At 40.8% G+C, this 21,062-nt stretch overlaps 1 protein-coding gene across 1 annotated transcript; it reads left to right on the top strand.

The window, feature by feature from the left end:
* The first annotated feature begins 1,098 nt into the window (after positions 1-1,098).
* Positions 1,099-18,485, top strand: rbl1 (retinoblastoma-like 1 (p107)). The gene is made up of 22 exons (XM_085275246.1): positions 1,099-1,377; positions 3,487-3,620; positions 3,981-4,184; positions 4,904-4,968; positions 5,143-5,271; positions 5,743-5,906; positions 6,057-6,121; positions 6,211-6,370; positions 6,904-7,070; positions 8,234-8,346; positions 8,570-8,673; positions 9,091-9,228; positions 9,490-9,654; positions 10,367-10,517; positions 10,600-10,827; positions 11,200-11,390; positions 11,982-12,158; positions 12,763-12,834; positions 12,935-13,022; positions 14,174-14,325; positions 14,420-14,584; positions 15,588-18,485. The coding sequence occupies exons 1-22, from the start codon at positions 1,216-1,218 to the stop codon at positions 15,780-15,782; spliced, it is 3,189 nt and encodes a 1,062-aa protein (XP_085131372.1). The 5' UTR covers positions 1,099-1,215; the 3' UTR covers positions 15,783-18,485.
* The last annotated feature ends 2,577 nt before the right edge of the window (positions 18,486-21,062 follow it).

Below are 21,062 nucleotides of genomic sequence, written 5' to 3'. Positions count from 1 at the left end.
CTGCAGTGTAAAGTATTTATTTCATTTTATGCAGGTTAAATGTCGCATCTGTTCTGCGGAGCTTTCTTACACAAACAAAAGCACCTCCTCAATGTTTAGGCATTACAGAGCCAAACATGAAAATGAGGAGACAAACACACCGAGAATAACACAGGTAGGCCTATATAGACATTGAGCAGCATTATCATCATTTTTTTTTTCATAAATATATGTTTTATTATTTTGAAATCAAGCATCTAGGAAGACTGTTTTTGACCAGGCAGTCCTGAATTTTTTTATTTATTTTTTTTATAAAAGACAATCCCTTAGTATTGTGGAGAGTGTTGGAGAGAAACATTCCAAGATCAGAGGATCCTTTAACGTACTGGGGAAATAGGAAGACATCTTATCCGAACCTTTTCCACCCGGGTTTACAGTTTTTGTGTACCCCAGCTCCATCTGAGCCCTATGAGCTGAGGAAATGGTGTCCAAAAACGCAATGGACTGAATGCAAAAACATTGGATAAACTTGTTTTTCTGAATAGAAATTTATAATAAACTCTGAGTCAAATACATTTAAATGGGTAATGTTACATTCACAATACCTTCATTTTAATTTTCACTTAATGTCATTCACAATATATTTTAAAGATGTCTACAATATTTGCAATGTAAAAAATGTAAAATGATTCCATGGAAAGTACAATACCTCACAGTGTATACAAGTATGACTAGGTCATTGAATCAGTGCCTGTTGTGAGTCTCAAGTAAGTTGCCTGCAATGATACTTAAAGTCCAGCAGGTGACAGTATGGAGCAAAACAGCAACACTGTGTCGACACAGTATCGATACAGTTTGGGGAATGTGCTGAAACGCTTCACGAGGCCTCATCTACCCATCACTACCAATAATCAAAATTTAAAATAAATTAACTGAACATTAATTTGCTGAAAGCAAAGAGCCAGAGCGTCTGCTGAGCACGAGCTTTCTGCTGAGCACGAGCTTTCAGCTTGTGACAGGGGGTTGGGCGAACAGCTCAGGACCGACGCTCCCCTCGCCTCTGATTGGTCCGGGTCGTGAAGTTTTCGCGCCAACGCGCTGCATTGTGGGGGACTGATAACGGAAGTTGTTGTGTCCTGAACAAGTTGGTGGGCTGTGTTGTTTGGCAGTGGGAAAGAGGGGCGCTGTGTTTTGGTTTTTAGATTTGAACTCAGGTTGAAATTATACCTGTCGCGGATGCGGGGCGAAGAGTCTTCGGATTCGGAGTCGAGCAGGATGGAGGAGAGCTCGGTGCGGAGGAGTTTGGAGACGTTGTGTCAGGAGCTGAACATGGACGAACAGACGGCCACAGAAGCTATGGACAACTTTACTGCCATATGGAATACATATACTCTGGAGGTGAATAATGTCCTCTAAATAGTCAGTAGCTGTTTATTGAGTCAGACTCCTGCTAAGCTCATTACTGTAGATTAATTTTCATGTGTAGTGAATGCTAGACCCGGACACGAATACAGCAGTTAAAGGGCTCTGTTTTTACTTTCCACGCTGGAGTCGCACCGGTTAGTCGATCGCCACTGTTTATGAACTAATTATATTGCCAGTAAAATGATCGTGCTGATTTATTCCTGTGTCAGAGTCACCCCTGGTTTCAGCCTCTGTAATGCAAAAATACTTAATGTCCAAGGGAAGCTTTAGTGCTACAGCAGGTATCAGCTGGATCAAGCTAAATTTATACAATATAATAAACTAAAAATAGATGAGACTAAAGACAGCGTATATAGATTTATTTGGCATTTATTTTGTTGAGCTGTTGTTGTCATATGTTGTTTATTGTTTGGGTTGCTGTGATGGCGTGAGTTTCTGATAAAGTAGACACTAGAGTAATCGTAATGTTTTATTTATTGAATGTAACTACTGTCCAGAACCACAGTCTTTGGTCATATCAGGGTTTGGACTGAATAACAAAAAGGGGGAAACGTATTGTTACCACTGACCTTGGTCATGAATTTTTTTTATAAACATAAAGACGCTTAACTTGTTTATGTCAAGCCTGTTCTTGTATACAGGGAGTGCAGAATTATTAGGCAAATGAGTATTTTGTCCACATCATCCTCTTCATGCATGTTGTCTTACTCCAAGCTGTATAGGCTCTAAAGCCTACTACCAATTAAGCATATTAGGTGATGTGCATCTCTGTAATGAGAAGGGGTGTGGTCTAATGACATCAACACCCTATATCAGGTGTGCATAATTATTAGGCAACTTCCTTTCCTTTGGCAAAATGGGTCAAAAGAAGGACTTGACAGGCTCAGAAAATTCAAAAATAGTGAGATATCTTGCAGAGGGATGCAGCAGTCTCAAAATTGCAAAGCTTCTGAAGCGTGATCATCGAACAATCAAGCGTTTCATTCAAAATAGTCAACAGGGTCGCAAGAAGAGTGTGGAAAAACCAAGGCGCAAAATAACTGCCCATGAACTGAGAAAAGTCAAGCGTGCAGCTGCCAAGATGCCACTTGCCACCAGTTTGGCCATATTTCAGAGCTGCCTTGTCCTTGCAAAGAAAGGTGGCTATATTGGTCGCTGATTTGTTTTTGAATGTCAGAAATGTATATTTGTGAATGTGGAGATGTTATATTGGTTTCACTGGTAAAAATAAATAATTGAAATGGGTATATATTTGTTTTTTATTAAGTTGCCTAATAATTATGCACAGTAATAGTCACCTGCACACACAGATATCCCCCTAAAATAGCTAAAACTAAAAACAAACTAAAAACTACTTCCAAAAACATTCAGCTTTGATATTAATGAGTTTTTTGGGTTCATTGAGAACATGGTTGTTGTTCAATAATAAAATTATTCCTCAAAAATACAACTTGCCTAATAATTCTGCACTCCCTGTACTAGTGTGGGTGGGTAAAGCTGTGCAGTAATTTAAAGAGTGCTTGTGGTATAGGGATGCACCACTGATGAAATTTTAGATTTTTTTTTATTCATTTAAATGCATAAAATTCATGGCAATGTTGTTTATTGAAAATTAAAATGAAAAACAATAAATGGGAATTATTTGAAACCGTGAGTCATGCAAAGATAGCCTACTCTGTGTAACTACTCCATGCTCTTAAACTTTGTTTCATTATTGTGTTCATTTCCTGTTTTCATGCTTGTCTTATTTGTTCTGTAAAGTGTCCTTGAGTGTTTTGAAAGGTGCTTTTAAATAAAATTTATTATTATTAAAACTTAAGTAGAATCCAAAAATTTAAACATGGATAAAAGCAGGAAAGGATATTTTTAAAAAACACAGACACACTCTTATAAGTATAATGTTGATTCCTAATTCATATTTATGAAGCTGTAACAGCAAAATGTTTTCTGATCAGTTTGATGTTTCTTGACTAAAAAGATGAATATGATTGTGCATCACGCAGCTGTTTGATCACAAAGCTTTCTGTTTATGTTATGTATCAAAGACAGATGTGTAAATGTTGTGTTGCTGTTTCTCTGCAGGGAGATGTTGTACACTGGCTAGCATGTTCGCTGTATTCAGCCTGCAGGAAGGGGTCCACTCCCACAGTGGGCAAAGGGCTGATGGAGGGAAACTGTGTCTCGCTGACCAGGATTCTTCGCTCCTCGAAACTCAGGTGAATCTCTGTCAGCTCTGCGCGACCTGACTGTGCAGTTTAAGAAAAATGTAGCAACTGATAAAGCAGTGAAAACATCAGTGTGCCGAATAAATTATGAGGTGGTAACTTACCTGGTTTTAGATGACTGATGGTGAAGAAAAGACTCAGATTCAGTGTCTTCTTTACAGATAACACAGAAAGTGAAAGATTTTTCTGTATTATCTGTAGAAAAATGTGACCATAAACGATGAATGTTTACAAACTGAAATCCTTTAAAAAGTGTGTTACAACATTTCCAGTTAAGTTTTAATGGGAGCCTATCCTCCATTGTTTTGTGTTTGAACATGTACACTTCTGCTTGTTCTGTCCCTTCCTCAGTCTGATCCAGTTCTTCTCCAAGATGAGGAAGTGGGCCGACATGTCCAAGCTCTCGCAGGACTTCAGGCTCCGAATGGAGCGCCTGGAACGCAACTTTGAGGTCTCCACGGTGATTTTCCGCAAGTTTGAACCCATCTTCATGGACATGTTTCAGAATCCGCAGGGAACCGACCCGCCACGGCAACCACGCAGCAGGAAGCACAGGTAACACACACGGAGCTGCTGGTCTAACCCTTGGTTAACATTCTTGTAAAGTTCTATATCTAAAGTATTAAGATTTAAGTTTGAAGGTGTTTGCTTTAAATCCTTCTGATGCCTGACTTTGCAGTGCAAATTATATTAAAGTACATTCAGTTTTCGACACTGCTTAGCTATAAATTTGCTTACTATAGATTTAATTTTGTAGTGAATGTATTTTAGAGCTTCATGTAAAAAAAGCACCTGAGCAATAATAATGAAGGGATTCTCACTTTATTTAAATGCGTAGTTCCATGCTAAACATGGGCTGTCTTTAGCAGAAGCTTCTGTAAATTTCACAAATTCACTTTATTGGTGACTTTAAGCCCAGAGAGGACAGGACGTCCTTTTAGTCCTAAATTTCACTAATGCTGGTTAATTCATGTAGCCGTATGAACATCACAGAGGACAAATTCTCTTAAAAGCTCTCCTGTTTATCAGAGGTATGCTTTCCTCCTGTCAACAGCAGCTCATACCAGAAAGATAGAACACATTTGATTTTGGACACAGGGTCGTTTTTGTTTTGTTTTTTGTGATCTTGTCTCATACCATCTTTGCCTCTGGTTAGTTACTCTGACCACACACTTAGTCACCAGCCTTCAGTCTGGAAACGCAGAGATTTTATTCTCGTTGTCACATTTAGTCAATACACACAGCATGACCGTGTCCTCTCTCTGGGTCTGCAGGCGGCTGCCCTGTCACATCAGTGATGTGTTCAAGTTCTGCTGGACTCTGTTTGTCTACACTAAAGGTACCCACAACTAAGCTTGAAAGGACACTTTACATTTTCGAATAACTGATTTCACAAATAATTATGTGCTAAATTTTTTTCTCCGTTTTAGTTTCTTTAAATACAGCTACTAAAATAATTATTATTCATTACAGCCGTGATATATGATGTAACTGTGTGTTTCTGTTTGTGAAGGGAACTTCCGTATGATTGGGGATGACCTGGTGAACTCGTACCACCTGCTTCTCTGCTGTCTGGACTTGGTGTTTGGAAATGCTCTGCTCTGTGCCAACAGGAAAGACCTCATCAACCCGACGTTCAGAGGTGGGGGACCTGTGTGGTTGTCTCAAAGCGTTTTTAGACTAATTGCAAGACCGATTTTTAAAACTTTCAGTTATGTGTTATCTTTTCCACAATGCATTCCCAGAAAGCTCTACATTGATTAACTCCTCAGGTTTTTGTTTCCTAAACAGCTGATCATTGTTTACACTTTTACAGCTGTGATCAGAAATGTTACATCAGGGCGATTAATCACAACATGACAAATTCCTTTTATATGATCAGTGTTTTACGTTTGTACAGTGAGACACTGATTTGCTTCTCGGGAAATTCAGTTTGGGGAATAAACTCTGAGCAGCTGAGGATCACAAAATCTAAAATCAGGTTTTATCAAGCAGAAAATGTAATCTTAGGATCGAGTAGCTCAGAGTTTTCACTAAACCTGCTTTTTGGAACAGGCTGTTGTTGCTCCAGTACCCTCACAGTACATTGGTTCATTTGTGTGTCTGTGTGCAGGTCTGCCTGCTGCGTACCGTGCTGATGGACATATTTCCTCTGATGAGCCTCCTCCATGTGTGTTGGAGAGATTGTGCGAGCTCCACGACGGGCTGGTGGTGGAGGCTAAAGGCATCAAGCAGCACTACTTCAAACCTTACATACAGAAGCTCTTTCAGAAACAGGTGCATTCGATTTATCCTAAACACATGCATACATGTGTTTAATCATTACAGTTCTTTTCCAGCTTTTTTCATTATTTATTTTTAATTTTTTTCAAGCAGTAATTTTGTTTCCCTCCAATCTGCTGCTACCTCACATTTCTCACCAATCAGATCCTGAAAGGTCACGATGAGCTTTTGACTGAACTCTTGGATCCTCAGAACTTCATCGATAACAAGTGAGCAACAAGAGAACAGAAAACAGCTTGTGCTCTTCCCTCTTCTTTCTGTTTTAGAAATGTAGATCCATTTATGTGTGTGTTTGCAGTAAAGCCATAAACAGGGAGTATGAGGAGTATGTGCTGACGGTGGGAGACTTCGATGAGCGAGTGTTTCTGGGAGCCGATGCCGACGAGGAGATCGGAACTCCAAGGAAGATCGTTCAGGAGCCACCTGCCAGCCAACAGCTGCAGCAACATGTGGAGAAGGTAAACACACACACACACCATTAACAACACACACTGAAGGTATAGTCACCAACAAAAGATTTGAAACACCTGCCAGAAAATACCAGGTCACCAGTAAATCAAACATAAGACTGAGAAGAAAAAGTGATTTTCGATTTAAATAATCGAGGTTTTCATAATAAAGTGCGAGGTGAATGCAAAATCCATTTGATAAAGTTTGTATTAAAGCAACAATTATTGACCAATGTTAGTAAATTACTAAGAAAATAAAAGGAATAACAGGAAAACCACTGCTTTTACTTTTAATGTAGTTTAAATAAAGAATAAATGGGCCCAGCCCAGGATGAACTATTTTGTCTTTAAGCACGGATTTAAAAGCAGCCAACAAAGGAGTAGATCTGATATGAAGCAGCAATCTAAAGCTCAACTACAAAAAGTGTGATCCTTCTTTGATTCAAACCTGGATCAGCGAACTCAATAAAAAGTCACAGAGATGGAAAAAACCATTGTGGTGTTACTTCAAGGAAATTTACTCTCTCCCTCTCTCTATGCAGTCTGCCTCTCTCGCCCCCTCCACCCCTCTGACCGGACGAGTGTACCTGAAGGAGAAGGACCTGCTCGTCACTCCCGTCTCCTCGGCGACACAGAGTGTCAGCAGGCTGCAGAGCATGGTGGCTGGTTTAAGGACGGCCCCCAGTGACCATCTGATGCAGATCTTCAAGTCAGTCTTTTTTCTTCTTTTTATTTGTCTTTGCAGAACTACAGCACCAGTGAAAGGGTGTCCAAACTTCAGACTCGTACTGTACTGTACTTATCTTGAGCATGAAAATAGTGAAAGGAATACATTTAAATTAGAGGAGAAAGACTGTATACTGTAGATTTAACAGTGTGAGTAAAGAGTAGAGGAAAAAGGAGAAAAAGTGATTCAATCATGATCATTAGTCTGTGGTTTTATGAGTAAAATTGTTTGACTCAGTCATTTTTAGTTTTTCTGTCAGGGTGTTTTGAGCAGGACTCTTTGATCCCCACCTCCTCTTGTCTGTAGAGTCTTTGAACCTTGTGGTGGGAGGGGTCAGAGCAATGTGGGGCATGTGCATGTAGTAGGAGTTTCTTAAATTGTTTATGAAATGCTACCATATGTAAGTTTCACCAGCATCCTGTTCCTACTCTACCATTTTGGACTCCAGTTGCTAGCTAATGAACTCAGTATAGCAGGAAATGAACCGGTTTGTTTTGGTGTGATTGTGCCAGGACGATTAGGATATCTGTTATCAGCTGCAGTGTAAGACACTGAAGCTGCGGTCCATTGTACTACACAATGAAAGGTGTCATTACTCAGCTGAATGATACTGTAGATAACTACAACATCACCCTGATTAGCCTGCAGGTAGGGAAATGTAAGATGAGAAAATCCTCATCTTGAAAAGCTTGAATTCTCAGACAGATTTTTAAAAAAGGCTAATATTTATTATTATTATTATTAGTAGTAGTAGTAGTAGTAGTAATATTATTATTATTATTATTATTAAGTATTTAATATTTAGTGGCAATTCATGTATCATTTAAGAGAAATAAAAAAACAATAAGAGTTTGAATATTAGTGAAATGGACTGTAAGCATTCAGTTACCATGGATCTATTTTCATATATTTCTGAATCATTAAAAATCCTTTGAACATTTCTTTTGAGTCACAGTTACATCCTCCAGTAGATGAAAGCACGAGACATAACCAAGAATAACACAAGAGTTTACAGAAACAAATGTTACAATAATACGCTTTTCATAAGACGCATGATCCTGAAACCAGTATCACTCAGTCCCTTTGTGGTGTTTTCTATACTCAATAATGTAAAAACATTTGTTTTGCCTTTGTTCTTATTGAAGGTCCTGCTCCAGAGATCCCACAGAGTCCATACTGACCCGAGTGAAGACACTGGGACAAACCTTCAAAGAACATTACACCAACGACTTGGAGGACACGCCTGGCTCTCATATAGGTAGAACACAGACGGTGGTTTGAGGAGAGGTGTCTTCAGTGTTTAACAGACGAGAGGTTTTTGGTGATGACTAATGGAATCTCACTGTTGTGCACTTTTCTACTCCGATCACTGAATCATTTTTCTGCAGTATGAATTAAAATAGTATTAATTAAACTATGCTGGCTGTCAGACTCACCAAAATCCCTGTAAAGCATAAATGCATGTGTGTCTTTTGTTCCAGACTTTGCAGAGAACCGTCTAAAGCTGGCTGAGATCCTCTACTACAAGATCCTGGAGAACGTCATGGTCCAGGAGACCAGACGGCTGCCTGGCAGAGACATGAGCGTAAGCAGCAGTCAGAGCGTGTTTCATACAATAATGAGCCACTCGCACACCACAAGTCATTTTTACTATCCTACCTCAACGTAGATTGTTCTCCACACAACACTGACATCATTCCTCATCTGATGAGGCCTGTATGTATCTCTATCTCTAATTATACCTGTGTGTATAATTAAATATAAATTTATGTTGCGTAGTAGCATCAGACTCAGTGTTTCTCACTCATATGTCAGTCACAAAAACGATTATGCAGTTGTCAACTACTGGATGAGATGCACGGATCGAAGACGCAGCTAATTTATATCGAGCACCCCCAAAACCCGGGCAGCAAGCCAGACTGTAGTGAAAACACAGAAGAATGCTAACACAGATGTCTGTAGAGTCTCTGGCTCAAGTTTAAAGGTGTGTTTGTGTTGTCAGGTTTTGCTGGAGCAGGATATCTTCCACTGTTCCCTGATGGCGTGCTGTCTGGAGGTGGTGCTGTTCGCCTACAGCTCCCAGAGGACCTTTCCTTGGATCATCAGTGTCTTCAAACAGGTTCCTTTCTACTTCTTTAAGGTAATAGACGCTTAGAGCACACGCGCACACACACACACACAACCTTTGCTGAATAAAGGGTTAAAAAGAAAATATCTAGACCACTAAAATCAATTTCCATCTGTGTTGCATCTGCTTAAAGTCATTAAACCAGATGCAGTACAGATGTTTAAATGAACAGCTCCTGTTTCCGGATTGATGAGTAAATAAAACCTGTCCTCTCCCCAAGCAGTTTGGGGTTTTTCACCACTCTGGATTGATTTAGTGTGTTTGTGTGCACAGGTGATCGAGGTGTTTATCCGCTCCGAGGAGGGCCTGTCCAGAGACATGGTGAAACATCTGAACTCCATCGAGGAGCAGGTTCTGGAGTGCAGGGCGTGGACCACAGACTCTGCCCTGTGGAGCGCCTTGCAGGCTGCAGGGAACAAGGTTCCCACAGTGGAGGAGGTCAGAGGAACACACATAATCCATAATACTTATAATATTGATAAAAACCTCCAAACTGTCTAGAAATACAAGCTCTCTCAATGTGCTTTGCATAATTTGTCTCTAAAGGCTCAAATAGAAATTTTAATAGACATAAAATGTCTCAAGTCTAATTTTTCATCATAAAGAGGATCAGTCCCATAAACACGATACTGGTGAAGACTATGAGGCCAAGAGGCAAGTGAAGAAAGATTTACATAGGAAATCACTGAAGTGGGAGCTATTAGACTAATTTCCAGCTTCATAATTTTATCTTTGGACTCTACTGGAGCAACTTTGCATGAATCACATGTTAAGAACTTGGTGCAGCTCCTGAGATCATCAATTGTATGGGGGGAAAATGTTACTTTTTCTGTAACTGTCAACTTTCAAGTTGAAAAAACATTTACCATTCATATCATCCACAAATATGAATTTGTCTGAATCACAACATGAAATTTCTCTCTTTTTTTTTTTTTTATCTGAAAGTGTTAGATAATACAGTATTAGATAAGAGCATATCAGATTCAGGAAGTTGGGAGTGCACAGTGCAGTTGAAACGCATAACTAACAGGTGGGCGGGGCTTGTGTGTCACTCTAATTGATATGAAGAGCCAAGAGTAGGAAAGAAAAACATGTAAAACTCTGTTTAGAGAAGTCTTCAATAAACACTAAATCTCATCTCTTTCTGCAGGTGAATTTTTCCTCCAGTCTTGACACAGGTTCTGCTTCTGGATCTTGTTCTGTCAGTGGAGGGCAGTCCCACCTGCCCATGGTGGCCCTCTCACCCATCATCCATCCCCGCATCAGGGAGTTCAGGTCCGGCCTGGGCAGCGCCCGTAAAGGTGGGTCTCTAAGCCGGGCGGGTCTTCAGGTTGTTTTTGTAACTTAATGTTAAATTTTTTGTTTTCTCTTCACCTCTTCCAGATGTCCCTCCCTCTCCACTGTCCGTACATGACAGGTACAGCTCTCCTGCAGCTGGCAGCGCGAAACGGCGTCTCTTCGGTGACGACCCACCAGCTCCGTCACCAGGCCTGAACGCCGGCTTAAGCCCAATGTCCTCTCCAGCAAAGAGGCTGACCTTTGGCACAAGCAGCACCCTGAAGATCGCAGGACAGGGGACACAAACCACCGTCCTGAGTATCCCACTGCCAGGTGCTTACACCTTACACCATTCCTGTTTCACTGTTGTCATGGTTGCATCATCAGCCAAAACAGGATAAAATTACATATTTTATTTATTTCTTTTTTTAAACCTCCCTGGCACTGAATAAGCTGAACTGCCACCAAAAACAGAGACTTGGAGCATTCGCATTTGCATTTCTTTACACAGAGTATTCAGGCTCCATACAGAAGAAGGTCAAACCCTCAAACTGAGACGGTGTTAGTACCTTGCTCTGATGCTGGACATGGATTTAAGCCTCTATCCCTGACATGCTGATAGTTTTCTTTGCTAAAATAAGTCCACATAAACGTTCAGGCAGTTGGTTTTTCCTGCTAAACATCTGTTTGTGGGAATATCTGCAGGTACAAATAACACTGACCGCACCGTCACGCTGATCCCGGTTCAGCCGTGTGATTCTTCTGCTCCCATCACGGCTCAGTTCCTGCTGACCGCCTCCCCGAGCCGGCCCACCGCCGTTGCCACGACCTCTGATACCCAAGCAGGAAATGGACGACCGAGACGCACAGGATCACTCGCTCTCTTCTTCAGGAAGGTACAGACTGTGAAAGGAGTGTGACATTTTACGACAGGCTGGTTTCATAAAAATCTCTAGTTATAAATTTAAGAATTTAGAATTTGATATTTTTATGTTTCTATAACCTGATCACTCTACTCTTTTTGTCTGGGAAAGAAACGCGTTAATAAATAAACCTTAAAATGTGCAGAACATAATACAGGTTCCAGTTTAGATGATAAACATCCCACTAGAGCTACAACCAACAATTCAGATTTAATCTCTTGATTTCTTTTTCCTCCTTCCCGCTCAAAAAAAAAACAGAGCCCTTTTTTATTTGTATTTTTGTTCACATAAAATGTCTCTTTCAGATCTTTGATCAGAACTTTGTATGTCATGCATTACACTGGTGGTTAGAGTAATACAGTTTCATTCTCTCTGAATATGAAAATAAGTAAGAACTAAATACTTTTCAGTTTTAAGATGTTTACTCGAGTAACATGAGCTGCATTAGCCACTGCCCTCCATACATTTATCTTTGACATTTTATTTTTCTACTTGTACAGCAGCTGGAAATGATGAATTATGAAATTTGCAGGACATATAAATCTCGTCCCTCTGCCCTTGCAGGTGTATCACCTGGCTAGCGTACGTCTGAGGGATTTGTGTGTGAAGCTGGACATCTCGTCCGATCTGCGAGGGAAAATCTGGACTTGTTTCGAGCACTCTCTGGTCCACTGTACCGATCTGATGAAGGACCGGCACCTCGACCAGCTGCTGCTGTGCAGCATTTACATCATTTCCAAGGTGAGAACCTGGAGAAAAGCTTCACATTTAATTAAGAAGAACGTATGGCAGCTGTTTTTTAAACCGCCTGAGGCTGCTGCGCTGGCTTGCTGGGAAATGTCTTTCTGGCATTTTAGCACTGTTTTGCAGGAAAACCAGGCTGAGTCAGCCAGAGAAAAGCAGACAGTTTATTCACAACATTTTATCCTTTAGCTGTCTTAGCTGTCAGTATAGTTTCTCCGATGGAGAATACATTTAATACATGCAGGCTGTTACTAACCTTGCAAATGAAGCCCAGCTGAAAGTTTGAGCAGCATCAACTGTGTCACATCATCGCAGTAGTGTGTATGTATCCTGTTCATTTGTTCTTTTCATAATTGAGCCCAAGTTTCTTTTCCACTGCTGGAAATTCAACTACTAGAACAAAAGAAACATGTGCTTGTAGTAGAGGTAAGGTTTAGAATCACCTGTGTATTAACGTGATATTTCTCCAGAACAACTTACTAGAAGGAACAGGGCGTCTAGTTTAAGAAATCAATTTTGTTTGTACATCTCTTGACTCCTTCCTTCCTTCCTTCCTTCCTTCCTTCCTTCCTTCCTTCCTTCCTTCCTTCCTTCCTTGTAGATCACCAAAGACACTCACACCTTCCAGGACATCATGAAATGTTACCGCAGCCAGCCGCAGGCCAACAGCCACGTGAGAAACCCCTTTAACACAAGCTAATTACTGATTCTCTTAATCAGTAATGTTATGTTTGTAGAGGCTCCACTCTTACACTCTGTGTTTATACATGTAGGTGTACCGCAGCGTCTTACTGCGTCGCACTCCCAGAGAGCAGGTGGCTGATGAAAACATGGAGGTGGATCCTGTTTCGGGTGGAGAATGTAAGCTCTCACAGACATATGTTTCTTAATGACTTGCTTTAATGTAGCATCAAAGCAGCAGTGTTTATTGGCAGCCGTATTTCATGAACATTTCTAATCAGTTGTTGCATTTAAAAACTGGCAGCATCTTCTGCACAGCAGTTTGATATCTGAATTTAACCTTTTAAGATGTTTGAGGTTAGTCAGGGATTCTCTATTATTTATTTATGTATTTGTACACGCTGAAAGCTTCAGGTAAACTTGTGAGTTTTTACAGATGGCGCTCTGATGGCTGACACGTTATCCATCTTTTTTTATGCTTTTCATCAGACATATAGTCTATAGTGTTATCTTCAGGGGAATAAAAAATATACATGTATTAGCTGAGAACATCCATCTGTGTGTATTCTACCACCTCCATCTGCCCCAGCAGCAGACACTCATGCTGTACAAACATAAAATACTTAAACTGCAGTAGATAAATCTGACTAAGACCTGGAAACGTCTCAGATTCTCAAACTGTCTCAACTGAGCTCCTCCTTCCAGACACCGTCCATAGGAAGTGCACTGGTCACTGCCCACAGCTGAAGCTCTCTGGCTTCACTCTCCCCTCACTCATGCACAACACCCAGCTAGACTTCATCTCCTCTACCTAAAGCACCTACTCCTTCCTCCCCACCTGGATCAGGCAGTTCCCCCTTTTCCAGCTGAGAACCTACAGCCTTAGATTAACTGAGAGAAATGCTAATTAGCTTTAACATTATTTCAGTTATGGTCCCATATTAGGACTCATCAGAGGGGATTTGACCAGTCTAATTCTGGGGCACGAGTGCTTTGAAAATATGCACGAAAACGTCCCAATAAAGAAAGAAATAGAGAAACGACAAACTTGTTTTAATACATGAGGAAAAACACGACATCGAGTATGATCAGACCGAAGGAGGAGATACTAGAGCTTGTGTTATGCCACCCAAAGTAAAAAATTGATTCAACCCACTATTTAGGTATATGACAGGAAGAGGAAACAGTGGAGGGAAATTAACGATGTAGTTAAGTGATAGAAAAGCAGGACTTTAAGCAGCTGGCTGAAAAGCTGATGATATGAGGAAGGAAAAAGTGGAGCTCGATATTTGATAAATTACTCAAAACCGTTAATTTGCTTTTCTCTTCAGCTGCAGAGAAAACCAATCAGCACTCGGGAAACTTAAACTGCAGCCAATCAGGAGGGGAGGAGGAGCGTGGTGACCTCATCCAGTTTTACAACACTGTGTACGTCCTGAAGATGAAGAGCTTTGCTCTGCGATACGCCACCAGCGATAACCGGGTACGCTCCTGTCGTTACCTGTCTCCAAGGTAACAATATTATTGCGTGGGTGAATGTTTGTTCTTGTTTGACGTGGCTGTGTCGGTTCCTCCAGGCGGACGCTCCTCCTCTCTCTCCGTTTCCGTCGGTCCGGGCTCAGCCTCTGTCTCCTCGCCGGATCTCTCAGAGACACTCGCTCTACGTCTCCCCTCACAAGAACTCAGCAGGCTGTCTCACGCCGAACTCCTACACCTACAGGATAAACAGCAGCCCGTCTAAGGCAAGAACACACTGTCACTCACACACATGGCGCCAAAGAGTCTCTGTAACAGGACCGGGCTGTATCTGCGATAAAACACAATGTGCCGTTAGTTCTATAAGGTTGTAAAGGACGGCACATCCATCGAAGACTCTGAGCCAAATGGATGAAACAGTTCTGTGCTTCATAGCTGTTGTATCACTCGGCCTGATTGGGACACAGAAATGTGTTGTTTTACACTTTTCTCTGAAGTGTCTGTTGTTCAGTGTTGTTTAACTTCCCAAAACTTTTTAGTCATCTTTTTCGATTCACATTGTAGTGATGATTATATGCAGGCGCTTCTAATATTCTTGTGAATTTATAGTTGGGGGTCTCTCCCCTTTCACAATAAGTGCCCAGAAGCATTTCAAAGATGGCTGCAGAGTGGTGGGTTTTGCTTCTAAAAGACTGTTGTATTTAACCGTTTCAGCCGAGTAAGGTCCTGTAACTCCTAAACTTTCTGTTGATAATTTTAGTCTCATTTAAATCTTGGTCTCATCAGTGTAATCAGTCATCATCTAGAACAAAGTCTTAAAAAGTGTTGATGGTCTGTAGAAACAGCCTCACAGTTTATTAAAAAAGTGTTTTAAACACTGCTCAGGATACATGAAAGGTTTTGTACTAGTTTGTTGTCGTTATCAATAGCTGTTTGTGTGTTGGGAGGGTGTTAAGAGCTCTGATGTACAGCTGGGACATAAATCCAGATTTACAAAAATCCTTCCAGGAAAATATCCTCTACAGATTAGATTTAAAAAAAAAAAAAAAAACATTTATCATTCATATCATCCACAAATATGAATTTGTCTGAATCACACCATGAAATTTCTTTTTTTTTCTTTTTTTTTTTTTTTTTTATCTGAAAGTGTTAGATAATACAGTATTAGATAGTGAGAGTGCACAGTGCAGTTAAAACTCATAACTAACAATAATACACTATAAAAATAAAATGGAAGCAATTCTTCAGTGTGTCCTTTCCTCTCTGCAGGAGCTGTCAGACATCAACCGGATGATCCGGCAGGGCTGCGTGAGCAGGAAGAGAGCCTTCAACATGGAGGGGGACGTCATGATGTCGTCGGCATGCGACTCCCCGAGTAAGAGGGCGTGTCCGGAGAACGGCAGCAGCCCAGATGTGCTGCTGAAGCGCCTCCAGGATGTCGTGTCGGAGCGGCAGAGTCACTGATGGGCCGACAGAGGGACAGAAACTCAAACCTGAAACTCTGCCAGGAAAGTAATGAAGCATTAAGATTAACGGCTCCTCAGGTTCAAAAAGAAAAATCCAGCGACACACAGAGACGTGTTTGATTTCAGGAAACGTAAAGCTAAGGTGCCTGTTTTATGTCTCACATTTGATTTTAATCCAAGGGCACAAGACACCGAACGCACAGCGATATTGATGCTTTTCTTGTTTTATCCACAGCAAGTTGTAGTTCTGCTTCCTGTCTGTCGATCACATTGTTTGATTCACATCACGAAACAAAACTCACACAAGAGGCGAAACGCTCACTGAGAGTTGCGTTACGTCTTTGCACAGAGGTGCTTGTTATATTCGTGTTCAATCCTCGGTGTGACTCACGTTCAGTTCCTTTCAGTTTTAATCCCGCCCCTTTAATTTAATCAACCAATCCGCTTGAATCAGAGGTCCCGTTTTTGATCTTTGAGCTTTTAATTGTTCAGTTGCCTCCACTCAGACTTACTGCCAGTTTGTCCTAGTGGCCACCTGTAGTAATGCACCTGAAATTCCACAGGGAAAGGGTTTTTGCTTTCCCGCAAACCTCTGGAGAAAAAAAAAAAAAAAGATGTGTAATGAGGTCGGTTTTAATTGTTCTGGTTTTAAATTTTGTTGATGGAGGGATTAATGTTTCTAAAATCGTTCCTAGCAGCTGAAAAATCTGTGTGTGCCTTAGATACATGTAGATCCCAAATCGGGGCTTACACGATGCATCCCTGCTGCCGCCGTCTTATTCAGGAGGTCTGACTGACTTTGGATCACATTATTATACTAAACAGCAAAGTTGTTTTTCAGCTCTGTGGTGTTCCAAAGAAACAGATGCTAAATCAAAGCACCAATTATATATATTTCTTTTTTTTTCTTTTTTTCTTTTTAACAGATTTTACTGTTTGAGAAACATGTTTGATTAGATAACAATAAGTAATCCTTCCTCTAATCTGACTTTTTGTTTAAATCAATGTCCTGGCATTATAATAAGCTAATGTTGGCTTATGTCAGGAAGGATAAACACCTTTTATAATACTATTATGAAAGCTGTGCTACAAGTCTTATTATGACATATAAAGGATGTTAACTGGCTCGTCAGCTGTGGTCATCCTAAATTACCCGGTCGAGCGTTAAAAAGTTAAATATGTAGCTGGATATATAAATATGTTAACCTGCACTGCGTTGTTCACATAACTGCTGATTTGTGTGCAGATTCCTAAAAGATAAAGTCAGAAGACTATCGTGGACTCCAGCTCTTCAGACTGAATCCCTCGTCTGCAACTTTCATGTAAAGTACTTGACAGGAAGATAAACTGGATTCAATGATGGAGAAGTCCCACTTTTATATTTAACATCAAAACAGAGCTGAAAATAATCAGCTATGATTCTAAAATTTGGTAAACCTATTCAAGCGTTTGTAACTGCTTGAAAATCAGTTGAAATTTCAGCAAATTCTGATGATTTTTAATTATGCATAGGCCTCTTCCTTCACAGACGTAAAGCATTAGAAGCCCAGAGCCTCCTGAACAATATGGCGGCCTTGTTCTTGCATTGCTTCACTCAGTAACAGCGATCGGTGTAGCGTCTGTGTCAATGGACTCTGTAAGCCAAGCGGTAACTTGTCATTCTCAGGCGAGCGTGAGGCATCTCCATGGAGTCGTTCACAGTCGCAGTCCCACCTAAAAACAGACAAACTGTGGACTCTGCCTGTAAACTGAGCCTGGTGGTGATCATCTCATTTATTACAGTCGCCAGCTGAGCATCACATGCAGCCAGCTTGATGACATGTCTGGGGTCAGACGTTGGTCTTTAAGCAGCTGTAGTAGCAGACTTTGTTTTTCAGTGTGGCGACAGCTGTTTGCGTGTTTGTGACTCAGCACTTTAAAACTCTCTTTCATACTGCAGGAATTACCTTTCTTTGTTTTAACAGACTCAAAGAATATTTGATATTTGGAGTATCTAATCATCCACACCTCTCATACATGATTTCCAAAACAAACAAAATATAAACACCTTCTCTTCTTTCAGAGAAATCTGATGTGAACACTTTTTGATTCAGAGAGTCTTTATACATGAGTTTTCAGGGTCAGACCTCTCAGCCTGTCTGTGTTGGTGCCTTTTTTGTACATATGCAAATAAATAACAGTATTAAGGAAAATAAGTGGAGAAAAGGAAACGCAGAAGTATCTGAAACCTTTTTCAGATGTCTGAAATAGTTGAACGTCTAAACCGTGTATCGTTTCCTTGAGATGATGTCTTTCACTACACTTCCTGCAGATGTCTTTGGAGACTTGATTTCTGTGGAGAAAATGTCTTTTATTAGTTTTAATGTTTCTTTTTATTTTGTGGTTTGAACCATGTTGTGCTGTAATTACAGGTGTTCTGCTCGGCTGAAGCAGCATTTTTGTACGCAGGTGTGTAGTATCTACACTCGACTTTATTCTATGATGTGTTAGAAATCAGTCTCTCAGCTTCTACCTACCGTGGCTTTTTCATAATTGCTAAAAAAAAAAGTTTTGTAAAATAAACATTTAAAAGGTGTTGAGTTGTTTTATGGAAGGCCTTAAAAACACTGATCGATGGGCGTCGCCCGTCATCTTCAGTGATATTTGTATTTTCTACAAATAGTCAAGTTTTGTATAATAAAACTCTTCATTGTGAAATTTAGCTTTCATGTGTCCCCCTTATTTCATTTTTTTAATTTTCTTTGGTGAAAATATTTTTAAAAATAATTTAAAAGTGAATTCTTGACTTTTCACATCACTTGGGGGGGTGATCAGTACCATGAAGGTCCTGGGTGAGTGGCCACCGGGCTGCTGAGGCCTTTCTGGGTGGAGTCTCCCTGCACCGCCGTGGTTTTTCTCCGGCTTCTCCCACAGTCCAGACCTGATGTTAGGTTAACTGGCCCGAGGACAGCTGGGATAGGCTCCAGCCTTCCTGTGACCCTAAATTGAATAAGTAGAAGAAGAGTGATGGATAATGTAAGTTGAGGCTCCTGAAAACCACTAAATGGCCCTTGTGGTGAGGTTCCACTGGTCAGGAAGTGACCACACTTCAACTGTTATTTGGTAGATTCAGTTTTATTCTGTAACTCAAGACATCACTTGTTCACTTTTTCTGTTTTCATATATTCATTGTGATTTTCTGATGATTTGCTGAGATGCGGCATATTTTTCTTCTTTGTCCTCCGGGCTCGCATGCTGAGACAATGTCTGACATTTTGATCGGCTCTAAAGTGGACACCGCAGGCCGGGCACTTTAGGTAAAAGCCAGACTTTACAAATGCCAGTGAAAGCAGAGAAGACTGTCGTCACAGGTTAAGTGCTGGCTGCCCACTCTTTTCTGAACAGGGAAAATTTTGAGTCAACACCAAACCGCACGCTGTGCAGATTTCAGCAGAAATCGAAGAAACTACTGCAAAGAAAAGGAAAGACGGGGGAGAATGTCGTTCTTATGGAGTGAAGCTGGTGGGGGTCTTTTTTTGGGCAGAGGAGAATATAACAACGTGACTCACTTTGAGTCTCAAAGGGGGAAAAAAGTGTATATATTTCCGTGAGATGAACCAGTTCATCAAAGGATGGCTACCAAACAGAAAAGCAGCTGAAATAGCCGTTCAGGCTCTTGTTCTTGAGGTTAACAGTGCTTTGCGCCTTGTTTTTAATTCCATTTATGGTGGTTTCTCTTTGACAGACCTTGACAATCATAAATCTATCATCTCTTCAAATTCCTGACTGGGTTAAATGTTGCCAAGTTTGTTTTCGTTTGCAAATATTAAGCTAAACTCTTTGAATAAGAGATAAAAGTCTGCGCTTCAATCACATCTTAATCGTTTGATTTAAAATCCACCGTGATTGTGTACAGACGCGAAACTATAAAGACTGTGACTGGATCTCTTTGGCTGTGCCTTGAAATTCTGACAAAGGGCAGCTTTGTATTAAAGTTACTCTAATGGTATTCAGAGAAAACTGCAGCTTGTCTCTCAGAACTCAAACACTGTGAGGAAAAGAAGAAAATCTTAATTCTCCTCATCCTCATGAATGCAATCGTTTTTATCCTGTTAAACTGAACACAAAGACCTGATCTAAAATTAGCCCGGCTCAGTATTTAGGCCACCTCTGTGAAGCTGCCTGAGAGTCATCCTCTCTGTGGTTTGTCTGTGCAGCGTCTCTGACGGGCCACACGTCCCCCCCACCTTACGTCTCCACAAGGTGAGTGCTGATAATTTGCCCGAGGCTGCAGTGAAATGCATCCCGGTCGTCGTGACATGAGATTATTCACCGTCTCACACCCTGCCGGCTCTTTGTTCATGGATGACTTCACACCAGCAGCCAGTGTTTCTTCACTGAGACTGAGCAGGGGGCTCAGAATCTGTTAGAGGAAACCTGTGATGTTTAACATTTTACCTGCCACTGCTGTTCCTTTATGAGGTTCTTTTCACAGTCATGACGCCCTGATCTAAATCACCGCTGTAGGTTCACTTCCACTGCTGGCAGCCATTTATCTAAGATCCAAAAGTCAGGTCTACAGTATACAACGCTGTTAAACAAGGCACAGACTGTATTTATCAGATGGACACAGCTTATGGGTGTGAAAGACTCATCGTGGGAGTGCCTTAAACCTGCATTCTCTGTAATGGCCAGCAGGGGCCGACTGCTCTGACCGTATGGACTTCTATGAGAAAACAGCTCTACTGCTCCCCTGATGTCTGCCCTTTATTGATGAATTAATGGTCTCATCTGAAATTTTCAAGCCTTACTGAAAGACCCAGTGCTGATTTTAAAACTCTGAGGTCTCCATTAGTGTACAGAAGAAGGATGAAACAGGGCGTGGTGCCCTTAGTTTCTTAGGTTGAAAAAACATTCAGCTTGTGACCAAAGAACTCCCACTCTGAACTTGCAGCTTCATAAGGGGCTCTTGAGAGATTGTCTACAGTAAATAATGGTTCTATCAGCCTGCAGGCCAAAAATTACATTTTGGACAAATTTTTCTTTTGGAAATTTTGAGCATCATTTTGGTAGAAATGGATGACATAATAGACATGCTTCCCTTTTTTCTATACAATTTAATACATTTTCCTAGACAATATGTCTTTTGTGGTAAACACACGTATCCTCAGACGTACAAGGATTCAGAGAAAATGCAGAAGGAAGTCCAACATTCGTTTTGTGACTAACTGTCATATAATGTTGTCTTTTCTTCTTGTTTTCCATCAGCCTCAATAACAGAGTTTAGATGTGCTTGACT

Source organism: Mchenga conophoros, linkage group LG5 (assembly GCF_057382185.1).
Source record: "Mchenga conophoros isolate Kocher_MC1m ecotype Shallow Benthic linkage group LG5, M_conophoros_male_GT1.1, whole genome shotgun sequence".
NCBI lineage: Eukaryota > Metazoa > Chordata > Actinopteri > Cichliformes > Cichlidae > Mchenga > Mchenga conophoros.
The sequence above is the reverse complement of the archived record's forward strand: the minus strand, read 5'-3'. Positions and strand labels throughout refer to the sequence as shown.